The 15,585-nt window shown below is 55.4% G+C and overlaps 3 protein-coding genes across 3 annotated transcripts; all 3 read left to right on the top strand.

Moving 5' to 3' along the window:
* Nucleotides 1–74: 74 nt before the first annotated feature.
* Nucleotides 75–1,616, top strand: P170DRAFT_432556 (uncharacterized protein). Its single transcript, XM_024848288.1, has 2 exons — nt 75–518; nt 621–1,616. The coding sequence occupies exons 1-2, from the start codon at nt 383–385 to the stop codon at nt 1,421–1,423; spliced, it is 939 nt and encodes a 312-aa protein (XP_024710327.1). The 5' UTR covers nt 75–382; the 3' UTR covers nt 1,424–1,616.
* Nucleotides 1,617–4,635: 3,019 nt separating this feature from the next.
* On the top strand, nt 4,636–7,628 carry P170DRAFT_432555 (acetate--CoA ligase). Its single transcript, XM_024848287.1, has 7 exons — nt 4,636–4,835; nt 4,897–5,024; nt 5,098–6,342; nt 6,411–6,671; nt 6,734–6,863; nt 6,920–7,194; nt 7,257–7,628. Exons 2-7 carry the CDS (start codon nt 4,986–4,988, stop codon nt 7,317–7,319), a joined length of 2,013 nt encoding a protein of 670 aa, XP_024710326.1. The 5' UTR covers nt 4,636–4,835; nt 4,897–4,985; the 3' UTR covers nt 7,320–7,628.
* An 839-nt stretch (nt 7,629–8,467) lies between these two features.
* On the top strand, nt 8,468–15,344 carry P170DRAFT_421646 (nucleoporin family protein; the record flags this gene model as incomplete). The annotated part of the gene is made up of 5 exons (XM_024847379.1): nt 8,468–8,561; nt 8,830–8,922; nt 9,401–13,221; nt 13,281–15,176; nt 15,231–15,344. 5 exons carry the CDS (start codon nt 8,468–8,470, stop codon nt 15,342–15,344), a joined length of 6,018 nt encoding a protein of 2,005 aa, XP_024710325.1.
* Between the last annotated feature and the right edge of the window lie 241 nt (nt 15,345–15,585).

Below are 15,585 nucleotides of genomic sequence, written 5' to 3'. Positions count from 1 at the left end.
TAGCATCTAATTGGACTAGATATCTTTTGTAAGTTCATATGGCAGATATGTAATGCGACACTCCTCAAAAAACATCTCTCCAAAGTGTCTGAATGCTCACCTTGTAGTATAGGGACTGTAAGACCCGCCACCGACGAGCGCACAGGCCACCCGACGACGGCCGCCTTCAATTCCTCGTTGACGATCGGGATTTCCCCCATCTCGCTGTTTCTCCATCCACGTCATTCGCCCGCACTCCCTGGATTCGACCGGATCTTCAAGCAGAATTCGCTCTGACTTGATTGCCTGCTCATCAACTGCTTACTCACCCAAAGGAGTCGAGCACCCCTCCACACAATCAACGTCTCTGTCAACGTTGACATCAGCACACACACCTGGCACAATGTCCTCCGTTGAAGAATCCCCCGCCCAGAGAGCAGCTCGCCTGCGTCGGGAGCGTCGCGAGGCCAAGATCAAAGAAGGTGGTGCCGCTCGCCTGGATAAAATCACCAGCATGAGTGGACGCACCCCTGCTGCCGGTACGTGCGGATTCGACTCGTCCTCTTCCTCTTCCCCATTCTCTCGTCACCGAGTCCCTTCCACAACGAACGATCTCTTCTAACCCTAGCTGCACCTTACAGAACGTCAAGAACAAGATGCCGCTCCATCTCCCTCGCCATCGCCTCAACCCCCCGCGTCGATCTCCCCAGGCCCAGAGACGCAATCATCATCCCCGGCCGACACCACAAATCAACCAGAACCCAGCATCGCGCCCACCCACCCCTTCCCCGACACCCAAGCCCAATCGCCCGAATCCCTGCAGGCCCAGCAAGAAGCCTTCCGCGCGCTCCTGCGCCAGACCGGCCCGCCCCCCGGCAGCCAAGGCGGCGGCGGCTTCAACCAATTCAACCAAGGCTCCCTGGAAGAAGACCCCACCGTGAAGCTCCTCAACTCGCTCATGGGCGGGATGGCCGCGGGTGAAGGAGCCGGGGCACCGGGCGGAGGCAACGGCAACGGCAACGGGCCCCCCATCTCGCAGGCGGATATCGCGACAGCGCTGGGCCTGCCGCCGTTCGTGGCGAGCATGCTCCCGGGCGGATCGCAGCCGCAGACGGAGTCCGAGAAGACGGCGATCTGGACGTGGAAGATCCTGCACGTGGTGTTTGCGATCGCCGTGGGCGTCTACTTCCTGGTCCTGATGGGGTCGTCGGTCTCGCTGTACGGCGAGGCTCCGCCGCCGCCGGCCACGGCGCGCAGCCCGTTCCTGTACTTCACGACCGGGGAGATGGTGATGACGGGGGCGAGGGTGTTTTTGAAACGGGGCAGTGGGCAGGCCGGACTGGGGTTGTATTTCAATTTGTTCCGGGATATAGTGCGCGACGGGAGTCTGGTGGTGTTTTTGATGGGGATGGGGGCGTGGTGGAATGCGGAGTGGACGGCTTAGTTGGTTTACTAGAAGATTGTGTCTGGACGAAGGGAAAAGCGCTGTTACTCATTTCATATGATTCCATTATGTTTCTATTTGATACGTGAACATCTGCCAGCCATTCGAAGCGCGTCATGCATTTGAGAAGCCTGCAACCGAGGGCCGTTTGTTTATTATGGTATAATCGTATAAAAATGGAGTCGTATTGCTCCGGGCATTTGGAAAATCCCCTGGACCGTGCATGGCTGCCCGATTACGAGATGAAAACTCACTTACTGTCTTGCCTCGTACTCGTTCAAAATTAAAGGGTCGCGGTGATTTTGACCGTCCCCGTCTCGCATCCGATACCCATGAATCATGATCGCACGGGACGAGCCTTGGCTGTTCAAGAAAAAAAAAGCTTGCGTTGTATCCACAGCGAATTCATCACTTTTCGGAGTGACTTGTTCACTCCCGACAGTATTTCAAATCACACACCGAGTTTCCTCGTGAAGAGGTTAAGATTGACAGCAGCAGACGGAGCGGAACGATTTAGCAGCACTAGAGAAAAGCTAAATCTTCTGTCAGCCGTTGAGGAAGGGACAAGGGAATTAAAGATGGACAGATAGATAAAACTAGTTAATGTGCGTTCGGCCCATCGCTGGGGCCAAACCAGAGTCTGTTGACTCTCCTGCCGCTTGTTTCACTGGCAGGAGGCTTCGGAGTCGAAGTTTTTCTACCCACCTGCAATGCAATTCCACACCGGTTCATGCACTAGAGGTTAGCGGTGGGTGAGGTGCTCGGGACGGCAGCGAACACAGAGTGAAACAGGGCAGAGACCGGGAAAAAAAAAATAAAATAAAACAAACGAGATGGTGTGGACGGCACGCTGAAGAGAGGCGAAGATTTACCGGGTGCTGTAAAGTCCAGAGTTCAGAAGAGAGGATCGACATGGGGAGGATGGTTATGCTACAGTCGCAGTAGCCACCATGTCGCAGCCCGACGTCGCAGTAGACGGCAATGCTCGGAGGCGCAAAGGCACAGTAAAGTACGTACTCCGGAGTAGTGCCCGAGTCAACTGATCCGTGATAAGGATTAACATCGCGGTGGGCTCGACATCGCCCCGAAGGCTCACTAAGATGGCGCAAAGTCGACGGGCTAAAGCGAGTACCGTCAATCAGGGATCCTCCGGAGAAGCTAATGCCCAGCCTAGTCCGAGTAGCATGAAAGACGAGTTTGTCGCGCCGGCTGGCATACAAGCCCCATAATAAAAGACCAGCAGACAGCAATCCGGCCTCAGTTGAAGCCCTCGGGTAAGTGTTCCTGGACTTTCCCGAATATGGAGGGACCGAGAAGGTCACGGATGGCAGGAGAATAGGATGAAGGGAAGGGAAGCTTAAAAATGCGAAATACCCCAGAGAACCGTAACCTCGGGGCGTGCACGACCGAAGCTCCGTGCGACCGCCGCGGTTGCCTGCAAAACAAGGCCGACGAGCCGAATGTCGATCGCTGTCCTGGCAATAATGGATGTTCTCTGGAACAGAACTCTTCCCTTGGGCAGTTGGGAACCATCACCACAGTCCACAGTCCAGTCCACACCAACCAAAAACATCACCCACAATAAGGCTCCCCACAGTCCCTCCGGTGGTGGGGATGCGCTTGGCGGCTTCGTTGCGATTTGGCTTTGGCCGGTCGCATCTTGAATTACACAGCCTACGGAGTAAGGGTGCATCGACGAACATGCTCGTCACGGGGACTATGTAGGTCGTAGGTCCTCCGGATGTGACCAGGACAATATCACCCCGAAGTTGAGGCTGAATCGTGGTTCCGTCGATTCGGTAGAACCTGCCCCTTTCATATTTGCCCGGAATAGGCATCAGGAAAGGATGGATCGCGATTATCCCGTTCAGGAAAAAAACACACTATTGGCAATGGAAGCAAATGTCCTGTCACCGACATTCGAGGAAGGTGGGAAGAGGGACGATTCCGCTGTCAGGTCTGATTTAATTTTTTTACTGCCTTTGGTAGGCGACGATCCCCGACCCATCGAGCACGTCCTCCCACTTTCCTCCTACCCAACAGAGGCACCAAGAGTATCAGGACACGAGGGCGGGCGATAACAATCGGTGTTCTCACGGATGGCTGGAAACCCCTCCGGATGGAGTATGATGGCCAATCGCCGGATCCATGGCTCGGAGTTGCGTAGTGGCTTCCCCCATCTGCAGTCGGCGTTAACTCGGCCAGACCCCGGGTCGGCCTCAGGCAGCACCCGCCTGGGATTTGACTCTGCGAAATGGCAAAGTTTCTGGTTCAACCATCCACCAGCTCGTCCTGGGCTTCCCCGCACCAAGACGAGCGTGACGAGATCCCGTCAGCTTGGCTGATGCTCTTGTGATGCGGGACTGGTCCTCCCCCGGTCTGACGCCCGGAGACAAGGATCGCGCCGATATAGACCGGGGGCTGGTGATATTAATCTATAGCGTCTTAACTGGGACTACAAGGAGCTGAGAAATTATGACTTCGTAAGTCGCTGAGCCGGGTTTCAACCTGGCAGCCCTGTACAACCTGGGGAATCCGGAGAAAGAGAAAGGCCAAGAGAACACACGAGGGTCTCCGGGATGGCGCCGACAAATGAAGGGGCATCTCAATGCAATCATCCGGCGGATCATCGACTGGACGCTCTTCCCCGGAGCAACGGAAACGAGAGGCTGTCAAGCCCCGCATGGCCGAGCCCTTCCTTTCTGGACGCGTTCGGGCCAGAGCCAACGACGAGGCGTCAGATGCGCTCTCAGGCTTTCCGGTTCCTCGGGCCTGAGATCGCTGGGCGCCGGGGAAGGGTGTGAGGTCATTCCAGGGAAGATGGGAGATTCGATCGGGCAGACTGGCACGTACGCCGTAGTATGGAGTATAGGATCAGAGGATGTATCTCCGTTCTCCAGACCAGCACGGCGCGAACGGAATCGGAAACGACCAAAACGACTAGGTACGTCGCTAGAAGGCCGCCTAATGCAGGTCAACAGAGGACGTCCTCCGGGCAGTGCGGCGTAGGAGGCAGGCCGCAGGTCGTCGAGCAGACGTTCCAATGAGAACCCACACGGTCGCCCGGAAGAATGGGTTAGTGCCATCCAGAGCGTCTCCATTGCAAATTGGAGCGGACAGGCGGTACCTCAACATTGTTCTGTTAGTGTTCTCAATTAAATTAAATAACGGCCCTTCTTCCCCATCCCCATCCCCTCTCTTTCCGTTTGCATCTTTCCTCTCTCCTCCCTCACGATACTACTCTCCCTCTCCTCTCGGCGCCTCAATCCTTCCTCGGGGCTCTGGATCGACCGACGAACACAACCCCTCCCCCTCCTGGTTATAATTAACTGCACCCCACTTCGGCGGCGATAATTTTACTTTCTGGAGTTACGTCGCATCCCGGCTTACAATTCACTAAATTCCCTCCCCCGTGAGTCCAATCCTTGCCACTTTCCGTGGGGAAGCGCTTTCGAAGCTAATTCTCGTAACAGTTCACACCCTATTTTTTTTTTTCTCTCTCGTCCCTCCCCGGCTCTTCCTCCCCCATCCGACTTAGTATTCTATCCTTGACATCGCAATCATGTCTGACGGCTCCGTTCTACCCCCCAAGCCGTCTGTGGTAAGTTGTTGATCCGTGGGAAGATGAGAGAAAATCGATCGAAGGGGACCACGGCTAATCGCATTCCCTACAGGTGCTTGAAGCCCACGAAGTCGACACTTTCCATGTCCCCAAGGCATTCTACGACAAGCACCCCACGGGTACCCACTTGAAAGACCTGGACGAGTACAAGAAGCTATATGAAGAGTCAATCCGCAAACCCGACGTCTTCTGGGCCCGCATGGCCCGCGAGCTTCTTACCTTCGAGAGGGACTTCCAGACGACTCACATCGGCTCCCTAGAGAACGGGGACAGCGCCTGGTTCCCCGAGGGTCGCCTGAACGCCTCCTTCAACTGTGTCGACCGTCATGCCATCAAAGACCCCAACAAGGTCGCCATCATCTACGAAGCTGACGAGCCGAACGAGAGCCGCACGATCACCTATGGCGAACTGCTGCGCGAGGTGTCCCGCGTCGCTTGGGTCCTGAAGCAGCACGGCGTCAAGAAGGGCGACACCGTGGCGCTCTACCTTCCCATGATTCCCGAGGCTCTCGTTGCCTTCCTGGCGTGCTCCCGCATTGGTGCCATCCACTCCGTCGTTTTCGCCGGTTTCTCCTCCGATTCTCTCCGGGACCGTGTCTTGGACGCCGGGTCCAAGGTCGTGATCACGACGGACGAGGGCAAGCGTGGCGGTAAGGTCATCGGCACCAAGCGCATCGTCGACGAGGCTCTCAAGCAGTGCCCCGATGTCTCCAGCGTTCTCGTCTACAAGCGCACGGGGGCCGAGGTCCCCTGGACCAAGGGCCGTGATATCTGGTGGCACGAGGAGGTGGAGAAATACCCCAACTACATCGCTCCCGAGCCGATGGCTTCCGAAGACCCTCTGTTCTTGCTCTACACCTCCGGTTCCACCGGTAAGCCCAAGGGTGTCATGCACAGCACCGCCGGATACCTGCTCGGCGCTGCCATGACCGGTAAATACGTCTTTGACATCCATGACGATGACCGCTTCTTCTGCGGTGGAGACGTTGGCTGGATCACCGGTCACACCTACGTGGTGTACGCCCCCTTGTTGCTGGGATGCGCCACGGTCGTCTTTGAGAGTACTCCCGCCTACCCCAACTTCTCTCGTTACTGGGACGTGATTGAGAAGCACAAGGTCACTCAATTCTACGTGGCGCCCACTGCCCTGCGTCTGCTCAAGAGAGCCGGCGATGAGCACATTCACCATCAGATGGCCCATCTGCGAATTCTGGGCTCGGTCGGTGAACCCATTGCTGCCGAGGTCTGGAAGTGGTACTTCGAGAAAGTCGGCAAGGAAGAGGCGCACATTTGCGACGTGAGTATATTCTTATCATGCTTGCTGCGATAACTATACGGTCATGATCCTAACGATGTTATTATTAGACCTACTGGCAAACCGAAACTGGTTCGCACGTCATCACCCCGCTGGGTGGCATTACGCCGACCAAGCCGGGAAGTGCTTCGATGCCTTTCTTTGGAATCGAGCCCGCCATCATCGACCCGGTTTCCGGAGAGGAGATCTCGGGCAACGACGTGGAGGGTGTCCTGGCCTTCAAGCAGCCCTGGCCTAGTATGGCGCGCACCGTGTGGGGCGCCCACAAGCGCTACATGGACACCTACCTGAACGTCTACAAGGGATACTACGTAAGAGACGCGTCCTTTTATTCCCACCGGGTGTCTTTTGGCTAACGCATAGGCAACAACAGTTCACCGGTGATGGTGCTGGCCGTGACCACGACGGATACTACTGGATCCGTGGCCGTGTGGATGACGTTGTCAACGTCTCTGGTCACCGTCTCTCGACGGCCGAAATCGAGGCTGCCTTGCTTGAGCACCGTAAGTCAATTATGAGCAACCCTCACGATTAGATTGTCCGCCTAACAGTCCATTAGACCAGGTCGCCGAAGCCGCCGTCGTCGGTATTGCCGATGAACTTACCGGCCAGGCCGTCAATGCGTTTGTGGCCCTGAAAGAGGGCAACGAAACGAGCGACCAAGTCCGCAAGGATCTCGTGATGCAGGTCCGCAAGTCGATCGGACCCTTCGCCGCCCCCAAGGCGGTTTTCGTCGTCGATGACCTCCCCAAGACTCGAAGTGGCAAGATTATGCGTCGTATTTTGCGCAAGATCTTGAGTGGTGAGGAGGACAGCTTGGGTGACACTTCCACGGTGAGCTTCATCTTCCCTCCAAACCGAGGTTATGATATGCAGAGACTAATTTTGGCTTGCAGCTGTCGGACCCCTCCGTCGTGGACAAGATCATCGATGCGGTTCACATCGCTCGGGGCAAATAAAGAGAGGAAGTCAAGAATGAAGTAAATGACTAATGAAGAAACCAAACAAATTTATAAGAAAAAAATGAGAAAAAAAGGAAATATATAAATTTGGGCCGTCGTCGCCGAGAGCGAGGCACTTTGAGAATGTCCACTCCCACTGGGCTGATATCATGCCTGATGGCGAGTTATTGATGCGCATTCTTCCATCTTGATTGTTTATGTGATTCCCGCCTTCTGTCATGTTGACAAGCGATCCGATTCCCGTTGATGTTTCTGTGTGTAATTCATACCATACAATTTATTCCCTATGATTGTTCCAATGGCTTTCTTATCTGTGAGATTGATCGCGTGACCAGCGATGATGCCTGGAAAGGCCAGTCTAGAATCGTAGGAAGAGAGTAGTCCGCGTTGAGTCAACAGACTTGAACTTCCGTCTGACCAGCGTGACTCACTACCAGCTCACTTGGGGAGGTCCTCCAGGTCTCAGTCACGACTCTTCCGGAGCGATATATCCACAATTTCCTCGTAGTCACTCAGGTTTAGGCAGCTTGGAGCAGTCCTGGCCGATATTCAGGCATCGATCTGCATCACGTGGCCCGCAGCCAGGGAAATAACCGGCGGATTACGGAAATTTACGGGCGCTGGGCAGCCTGTCCGCTTCAGGCGCCGTCCGGTTCTGTCACCGCGCGGTATTAAGCGAAGAGCCCCCCTGACTAAGCCACTTCAATTCCTTCCGACAGCAGCCATCTTTTCCCTTCACCGTCGCGCGTTCTGTTCAGTTCTTCCCTCTGCCTCCTTCGCCCTCCCCCCTTCCTGCGCGCTCCCGACTTGCGTTTATCCTGGAACCTTGTGTGCATTCTGGCTCTGGCGGTGACTGTCCGTCCATAGCTAGTCTGGACCCCCTCTTCGGTGGTTAGAGCGAAAAAAAATTAGTCTCTAAACAACGTTTTCACTTGTGCTCGTGGGCGCGTCGAGGGTTCTTTTCGACAGACGCCGACTGATCCCTTAGAGCTTCCAGTTGAGAGCTTCGCCTACAGCTGCTTTATCAAGTCGCAGCTTTTTCGCATACTCCCGATTTTTAATTCCCGACTTCTCTTCTTAATTCTCGGTCACGGGCCACATTTGAACGGATGAACCTATAGATCTCAGGATCACCGAACAGCGTTATGTCTTTCGGATTCGGAGGGTTCGGACAAAACAATCAGCAGAGCTCCGGCTTCGGTACCGGCTCTAGCTTCGGAGGCACAAGTACTGGCGGAGGTAGGTCGCTTTTTCATCCCTTCATGTTTACATTCTCTCCTTGGCCTTGATCACTTTGGTTTCCTTCCAAACCTGGTTGCGACGCTTATTGGGCCTTCTTATCGGCTGCGACTGGTGCTCCTGACGTCGACCCCGCGATGGTTTGATCAAAACTCTTCGACCCGACAATGTCCCGCGGAAGTCCTCGACGACGAGTAACAGCAGCGATATGAGAGAAAGGATCGCAGCTTAATTACAGTCTCTGACAGCATCTTGCCCCGTCATCTAGGCTTTGGATCTACTTCGTCACCTTTCGGTGGAGGTACAAGCTCAGGCAGTGGCCTGTTTGGAAATAACTCCAGCAGCTTTGGTTCCGGTGGAGGTAGGTGCTTAATGACTATATCCCCGTGAGCTTTGCGGTCCTTTCTCTTGCTTCAACTCTGGACGGACGAAATCCTACGGACCTGGACTCGCCAACAATGGACGAATCCCTCAAGTGGCGTTTTACCATCCCTTTGTATTCCCTGGATTAGAGCCTGGTTTCAAAGCCGGCATTGTACCAGCCCGGAAACAAAGGACAAAAAAGACCATGTATAAAGCAGCCGTCGCCCGTTGGGAACTTCCGTCCGAGGAGTGCTTCTTGGTGCTTCGTTCTCATCTCTTTTTTCCGCCTCTTATTTTTTTTGTCATGTCTCGTCGCCGGATGCACACTCTCCCTCGCCCGCGCTTTAAAGCCAATTCTAACCGCACCCAACCCAACTCTCAAAAGCCCCAACCAAAGTCCCAACCAAAGCCTCAACAAAAGCAAAACCATAACCAATCTAATTCCAAGAAGGCTAACAATAATCATCGACATGTAGGATTCGGAGCGAATACCCAAAACCAGTCAAATTCGTTGTTCTCGAAGCCCGCCGGATCTGGGTTCGGGACTGGCACATCAACAGGCGGCGGCATGTTCGGAAGCGGTACCACCCCCACGGCAGGTGGCAGTGGCTTTGGAAGCACTGGCTTCGGAGCCTCTGCGAACACCGGTGGCTTTGGTAGCCCGGGCGCGGGCGGTAGCATTTTTGGAAACAAGTCTGGAGGAACAGGGTTTGGCAGTTCGGCTGGGACCGGCGGTGCGTTTGGCTCGGGAGGTGGCTTTGGAAGTAACACGGCTACTCCTACTACTGGCTTCGGCAGTGGAACTGGCTCTGCGTTCCAGAGTGTCCCCCCGTCCGATGGGACCGGGAGCACCCCCTTCAGTGCATTCACTGAGAAGGACGGCGCCAGCAGCGTGACCAACCACTACCAGAGCATTTCCTTCATGCAGCCGTACAGCAAGTACTGCTTTGAGGAGCTGCGACTGGGTGATTACAACCAAGGGCGCAGATTCGGCAATGGCAGTGGACAAGCTGGCGCGTTTGGTAGCTCGGCCTTTGGAGGCTCCGGCTTTGGTGCTCAACAACAAGGCGCCTCCACCGGTTTTGGAGGAGGAGCCGCCGCTTCTCCCTTCGGCGGCGGTGGGACAAGTGCGCCTTCGGCCTTCGGCCAGACCCAGACGACGGGCGGTTTTGGCTCTACCTCCACCAACCCTTTGTTCGGAGCTGCTAAGCCCGCCAACTCCTTGTTTGGGGGGACTTCCACCGGGACCTCTCAGGCCAGCCCTTTTGGCGGTACGACCGGAACGACGGGTGGCTTTGGAGCCGGCACATCAGGAGGCACGGGTGGCGCTTTTGGTGGAACCGGCGGTAGCTCTTTGTTCGGCAGCAACAACAACCAGCAGCAGCAGCAGAACAAGCCTTTGTTCGGAGCTAGCGGAACGTCTACTGGAACCGGTGGTTTCGGCGGGTTTGGACAACAGCAAAACACCAACACGGCATCTCCATTCGGCGGCGCCAGTACCGGTGGCACCTCTTCTCTCTTTGGTGGTGCTGGTCAGCAGCAGCAGCAGCAGCAGCCGCAAAGTGGCACGGGGGGATTCGGTGGCTTTGGCCAGCAGAACCAAGCGCAGAACCAGAACCAGACTCAGAACAAGGGACTTTTCGGCGGGTTCGGTCAAAACAATCAGCAGCAGCAGTCCGGTGGCACCGGTCTTTTCGGCAACACCGCGGGAAGCAATACCGGAGGGTCATCTCTATTCGGACAAAACCCGCAGCAAAACCAGCAGCAACCGGCCGGTAACTCTCTCTTTGGTGGAGGCACCAACAACCAGCAAACTGGAACTAGCTCTCTCTTTGGTGGCGCGAATCAACAGCAAGGACAGAAGAGCTTATTCGGCAATACCACCGGCGGCACCGGCACCGGCGCCAGCCCATTTGGTGGTGGTTTAGGAGGCACCCAGAATCAGCAAACTGGCACCGGCGGCTTGTTCGGCGGCACTCAGAACCAGCAACAACAGAAGCCCAGTCTTTTCGGCGGGGCTGGCGGCACAGGGTCCTCCTTGTTCGGTGGCCAAAGTACGGCAGGTCAAAACACTGGAAGCTCGCTCTTTGGCAACAGCCAGCCCCAGCAACAGCAGGGCGGCGGTCTTGGTTTAGGCAGCTCTCTCTTTGGTGGAAGCACGCAGCAAGCCCAGCCTCAGCAACAGCAGCAACCGCAGCAGCCAGCCCCCGGGAGCTTGCAGGCCTCCCTTCTCGACGGAAATCCCTATGGAAACCAGTCCATCTTCTCCGGCTTGCCCGCTCCAAGTGCTCCTAGCCCCGGCCCATTGGCAACGCCGCTCTCGTCTTCAATCAAGCAAAAGCAGCGCACTCCCTTGCCCGTTTACAAGATCGCCCCAAGCGCCGCCAATCGTCTCATCACGCCGCCAAAGCGTCAAGGATATGGGTTCTCGTACTCGACCTACGGATCTCCCTCTAGCGCCGGTAACACCCCCAATGGACTTGGCAGCAGTCTTCTCAGTGGACGCGCAAGTGTCGGCGGTAGCCTTGGACGTAGCAACGGCTTCAGCAAGAGCTTTTCCACCAGCAATCTACGGAACAGCTTTGAGCCAGACTCCCACAGCGTTCTGGCGCCTGGCGCCCTCTCGTCGGTCTCCTCCGGGCCACTTCGCGCGTCGGGCAGTAGCTTGAAGCGCCTGACCATTGACCGCAGCGTGAGCGTCAAGAATGATCTCTTCTCGCGTTCAACCAGCTCGCCTACCGCTCCCCTCCCTGCCGCAGCTGAGTCGGGCCCGTCGACGGACAAGGGCAAGAAGAGGGTTAGCTTTGATTCTTCTTCCGACGGAATGGCGCCCGCGGCTGTCGTCCCCGCTGAAACTGAAAGCGCAGAGCCCACCCCAGAGGAGCTGGGATTCCTGCGCTCCATTCGTAAAAGTGGCACTATCAACGGGGTCAATGGCGCCGGTGGTGCTGTAAAGACGACTCCCGCCAGAGATCTCGCCGTTGTCCCTGAGGATGGCGCGCAAAACATTGAATTTGACGACGATTCATCCCGGCTTACCTTCTCTCCTGGAAGGGACCCTAGGCCTGGCGATTACTGGATGAAGCCTACGCGCGCGGAGATCAACAAAATGAGCCGCGAGCAGCAGAAGAACATGGTTGGCTTGACTGTCGGTCGTGAACGATGCGGTCAGGTAACCTTCGATGAGCCAGTTGATCTGACGACGGTTGACCTGGACAACATCCTGGGTGGACTGGTCGACATCGGCCTGCGCAAGATCACCGTGTACCCAGACGAAGCCATCAAGCCCCCGATGGGTAAGGGATTGAACGTCCCCTCGACTCTGTGCATCGAAAACTCTTGGCCCCGAGGCAGAGACAGAAGGTCCCCAACGCCCCTCACTAGCGGCCCTCTCTTCGACAAACATATCGACCGCTTGAGAAAGGTCGTCAACACCGAGTTTATCGATTACGCCACGGAAACCGGCACATGGGTTTTCAGAGTGCCCCACTTTACCACGTATGGCCTTGATTATGATGACGATGAAGATGAAGGTGAGAGCTATAACCAAAGCACTGTGAGTGCTGCTCCTGACACTCCGACTCCGAAGGCTCAGTCCCCCGCGAACCTCGACAGTACCGTGGGCTCGGAGCAAATGTCCACCATCTCAACTGACGATCCCTTCTTCAACTCGGTGGGAGGGGTTGATGACGACACTTTCGATTTTAAAAAGCGCAAAATGGTCCCGGGCTCGTTTGGCAACCAGGCCATGGAGATGGATGAGCAGTCCGCTTCTGGAGAAGACGAGTCTTTTTTAGGGGACGGCTCCACGGGTTCGACTACTGAGCAAGAAGGTGATGATATCACCGAGAGCCAGCACTCTGGCGAGTCAGAAGTTGAATCGTATGAGGGTGAGGAAATGGACATGGCGGGTACTTTCCCCAACCTTCATCATACCGTGGAGCAGGACAACACCAAAAGCACCGACCACTTTACCGAGGACACCCTCCCTTCCTTGAAGCCCTGGGGCACACCTCCCAAGGCTCGTCTCGATCTTAGTGACGACTGGGCCGAGCAATTGCAGCGAACGATCAGCCCCAGGAAGCAGAACCGAGATGCACTGCGCGAAATCCAACGCAATGCCTTTGCCAATAAGTCGTCCCACGAGAGCTCACCAAAAGAAAATGGCACGGAATCTGGACAGAAAGGGTTCTCGACGAGCATCGACCTGATGAATTCGTTGTTTCAACAGCCACGCAAGCAGCAAGTAACGAGTCCCCCCAAGGAACAGAATGCGAAGGCTGCTAAAGGCTTTGAGGTTTGTTTGACTTGCTATGTTTAAGTGTTTCGATACATGGACTAACCTTTTCTTCATAGTGGCCTTACAGCAAAACTCCGAAGACGTTCGCTGGCGAGTCAAATGAATTGACCGAAGACGATCTTGCTTTCCATCACTCGTTCAAGCCGCGCTGGGGTCCCGTGGACTCTATCATTTGCGTTCAAAATGGACTTAGCGATGCATGCTCTGACGATCGATGGCAGCCACAACTTTCTGTCACCAGTGAAGAGAGAGATGTTGTCTTGCTCGCGTTCAAGAACACTGCCGAATCCAGTGAGATGCTGGATATTCAGAGCAAGCAGTCTGTTGTAACCCGTGTCGATGGTATTCCTTTCGCGCGCTTGGCCAATGCCGATTTCCGGCAGTTTGCCTCGGCGTCATCGAGCAATACAGCGTCTGATCAAGAACGCCTTGTCTGGCAATTGAGCAACATATTGTTCAACAATGAAATTGAAGATGACATCTCTGCCGGCGTTCCAGCGCAACATCGGGCTAAATACCTCCCTCGCATCAAAAAGGACCGCTTGAGTCGTTTGTGGGAACGGATCATCCGCGAGAGACATGCGCACACACTGGGCAAGGCCAACTCGGCCGAGGAGCGTGCGGTGTACTTGCTCTGCTCCCACCGAGTCGAGGAGGCATGCAATGTCTTGATCGCTAGTCAAAATTTCCATCTTGCGACACTCCTCGCTCAGGTCGGTCGAGACCCCACTTCGCGCGCGGACATGGCCAAGCAAGTTGAGATGTGGCGCCAGCATAATGTATACTCAGAAATGACCGAGCCCATCCGAGCGTTGTATGAACTTCTGGCCGGTAATGCGCTTCACAGCGAGGGAAAATCCGGGGGTGCTCTTGAAGACCGGTTATCGTCTTTTACTTTCACCGAGCGATTCGAGTTGGACTGGTATCAAGCATTCGGTCTTCGATTGTGGTACGCCATCACTGATGACGAGCCACTTGAGGTTGCTGTTTCCAAATTTTTCAACGACCTGAACAGCGGCAAAGAGTCGGCTTTCCCCTATCCTTCTCACCAAGACAACACCCAGGTGCCCCAAACTACGACGGATGTCTCGGGCCGCGAATCCCCACTGTGGGTTTTGCTGAAGCTTTACTCGACCACCGTGGGCGCTTCAAACCTGCCTGCGCTGGAACTACCGGCTGCTTTCCTGCCTGAGTCCGTGACCGGAGATAAGTTATCGAGTCGATTGTCCTTCCAGCTGCACCAGCTCTTGGCTGCCACCATTGGACACCACGAGAGCTTCAAGGCAAACGCTGCGCAAGTAGACAAGTTGGTGCAAGACTATGCCTGGGAACTCAGCTGCAGTGGTGAACTTGAACGAGTTTTGTTTGTTCTGCTCCACCTATCCCGGCAGTCAGACCGCGAGCGTGCCGTCAAAGAGACTCTGGCACGTTTTGCGTCCCGGCTACCTGAACCAAGCACCCCGGACGGATCCCCAGACGCCACTTGGCAATATCTCACCCAAGATCTGCAGCTTCCTGAGGGGTGGATCTGGGTAGCCAAGGCCCTCTACGCGCGTGACGTTGGCGATGCAGCCCGCGAGGTTGACTGCCTTGTCCGCGGCAAGAACTGGAACGATGCTCATGCCACTTTCTGTCGCATCGTCGGCCCGACCGCTGTGATTGAGCGCGACTATTCCACGCTCGAGACTCTGGTTTGGGGCTTTGGCGAGGCCCCGGAGCGCAAAGTGCGAGGCTGGGCCACTGGAGGCGGCATCTATGACGACTTCCTTCATCTTGTGACTGCCAAGCATGGCAAGCGGGATGCCTCTCGACTCAACCGACTTGTCAATGCATTGGTGACGATGGGAGAGAAGATCGGTCAAGCATCTGGAGTGGAAGGGCTGGAAGAACGGGTGGCCTTCAAGGAGATGAGCCGGGCTGTTGCCAACTGGACGGCTCACGAAGATGGAAAGGTAAGCTACTTCTTTACACCGACGACTGTACACCGGCTAACAATTCTTTTACAGACGGTGGATATCTCAAATGTCCTTGGCCTGCCTCTCACGGGAGATGCGCGTCTTCTTCAAATGGCAGAGATGAGTCGGCGCTACTACAGTGTCATCATGGCGGGCGCCTATTAAGCGTTCCAATTATCATTTTGCATGCCCTTTTTTCATTTCAATAAAATCTCGAGCTGTCGTCATCTCTCCCCCATTTGATGTTCCTGCGGGTCTTTTTTTTTTTTCTTTTTCTTTTCTATTTGTTTGTGTCTCATAACTCTGTACACTTTTTTTCCTCGTCCAGCCAGTCAGTCCTCAGCATCATACCGCGTACCCCTTGTACCCCTATTGTATTTCTGTCTGAAATCATTTTACCTTTTTT

This window comes from Aspergillus steynii (assembly GCF_002849105.1).
Source record: "Aspergillus steynii IBT 23096 chromosome Unknown P170scaffold_1, whole genome shotgun sequence".
Classification (NCBI taxonomy): domain Eukaryota; kingdom Fungi; phylum Ascomycota; class Eurotiomycetes; order Eurotiales; family Aspergillaceae; genus Aspergillus; species Aspergillus steynii.
This window is presented reverse-complemented; position numbering and strand designations above follow the sequence as displayed.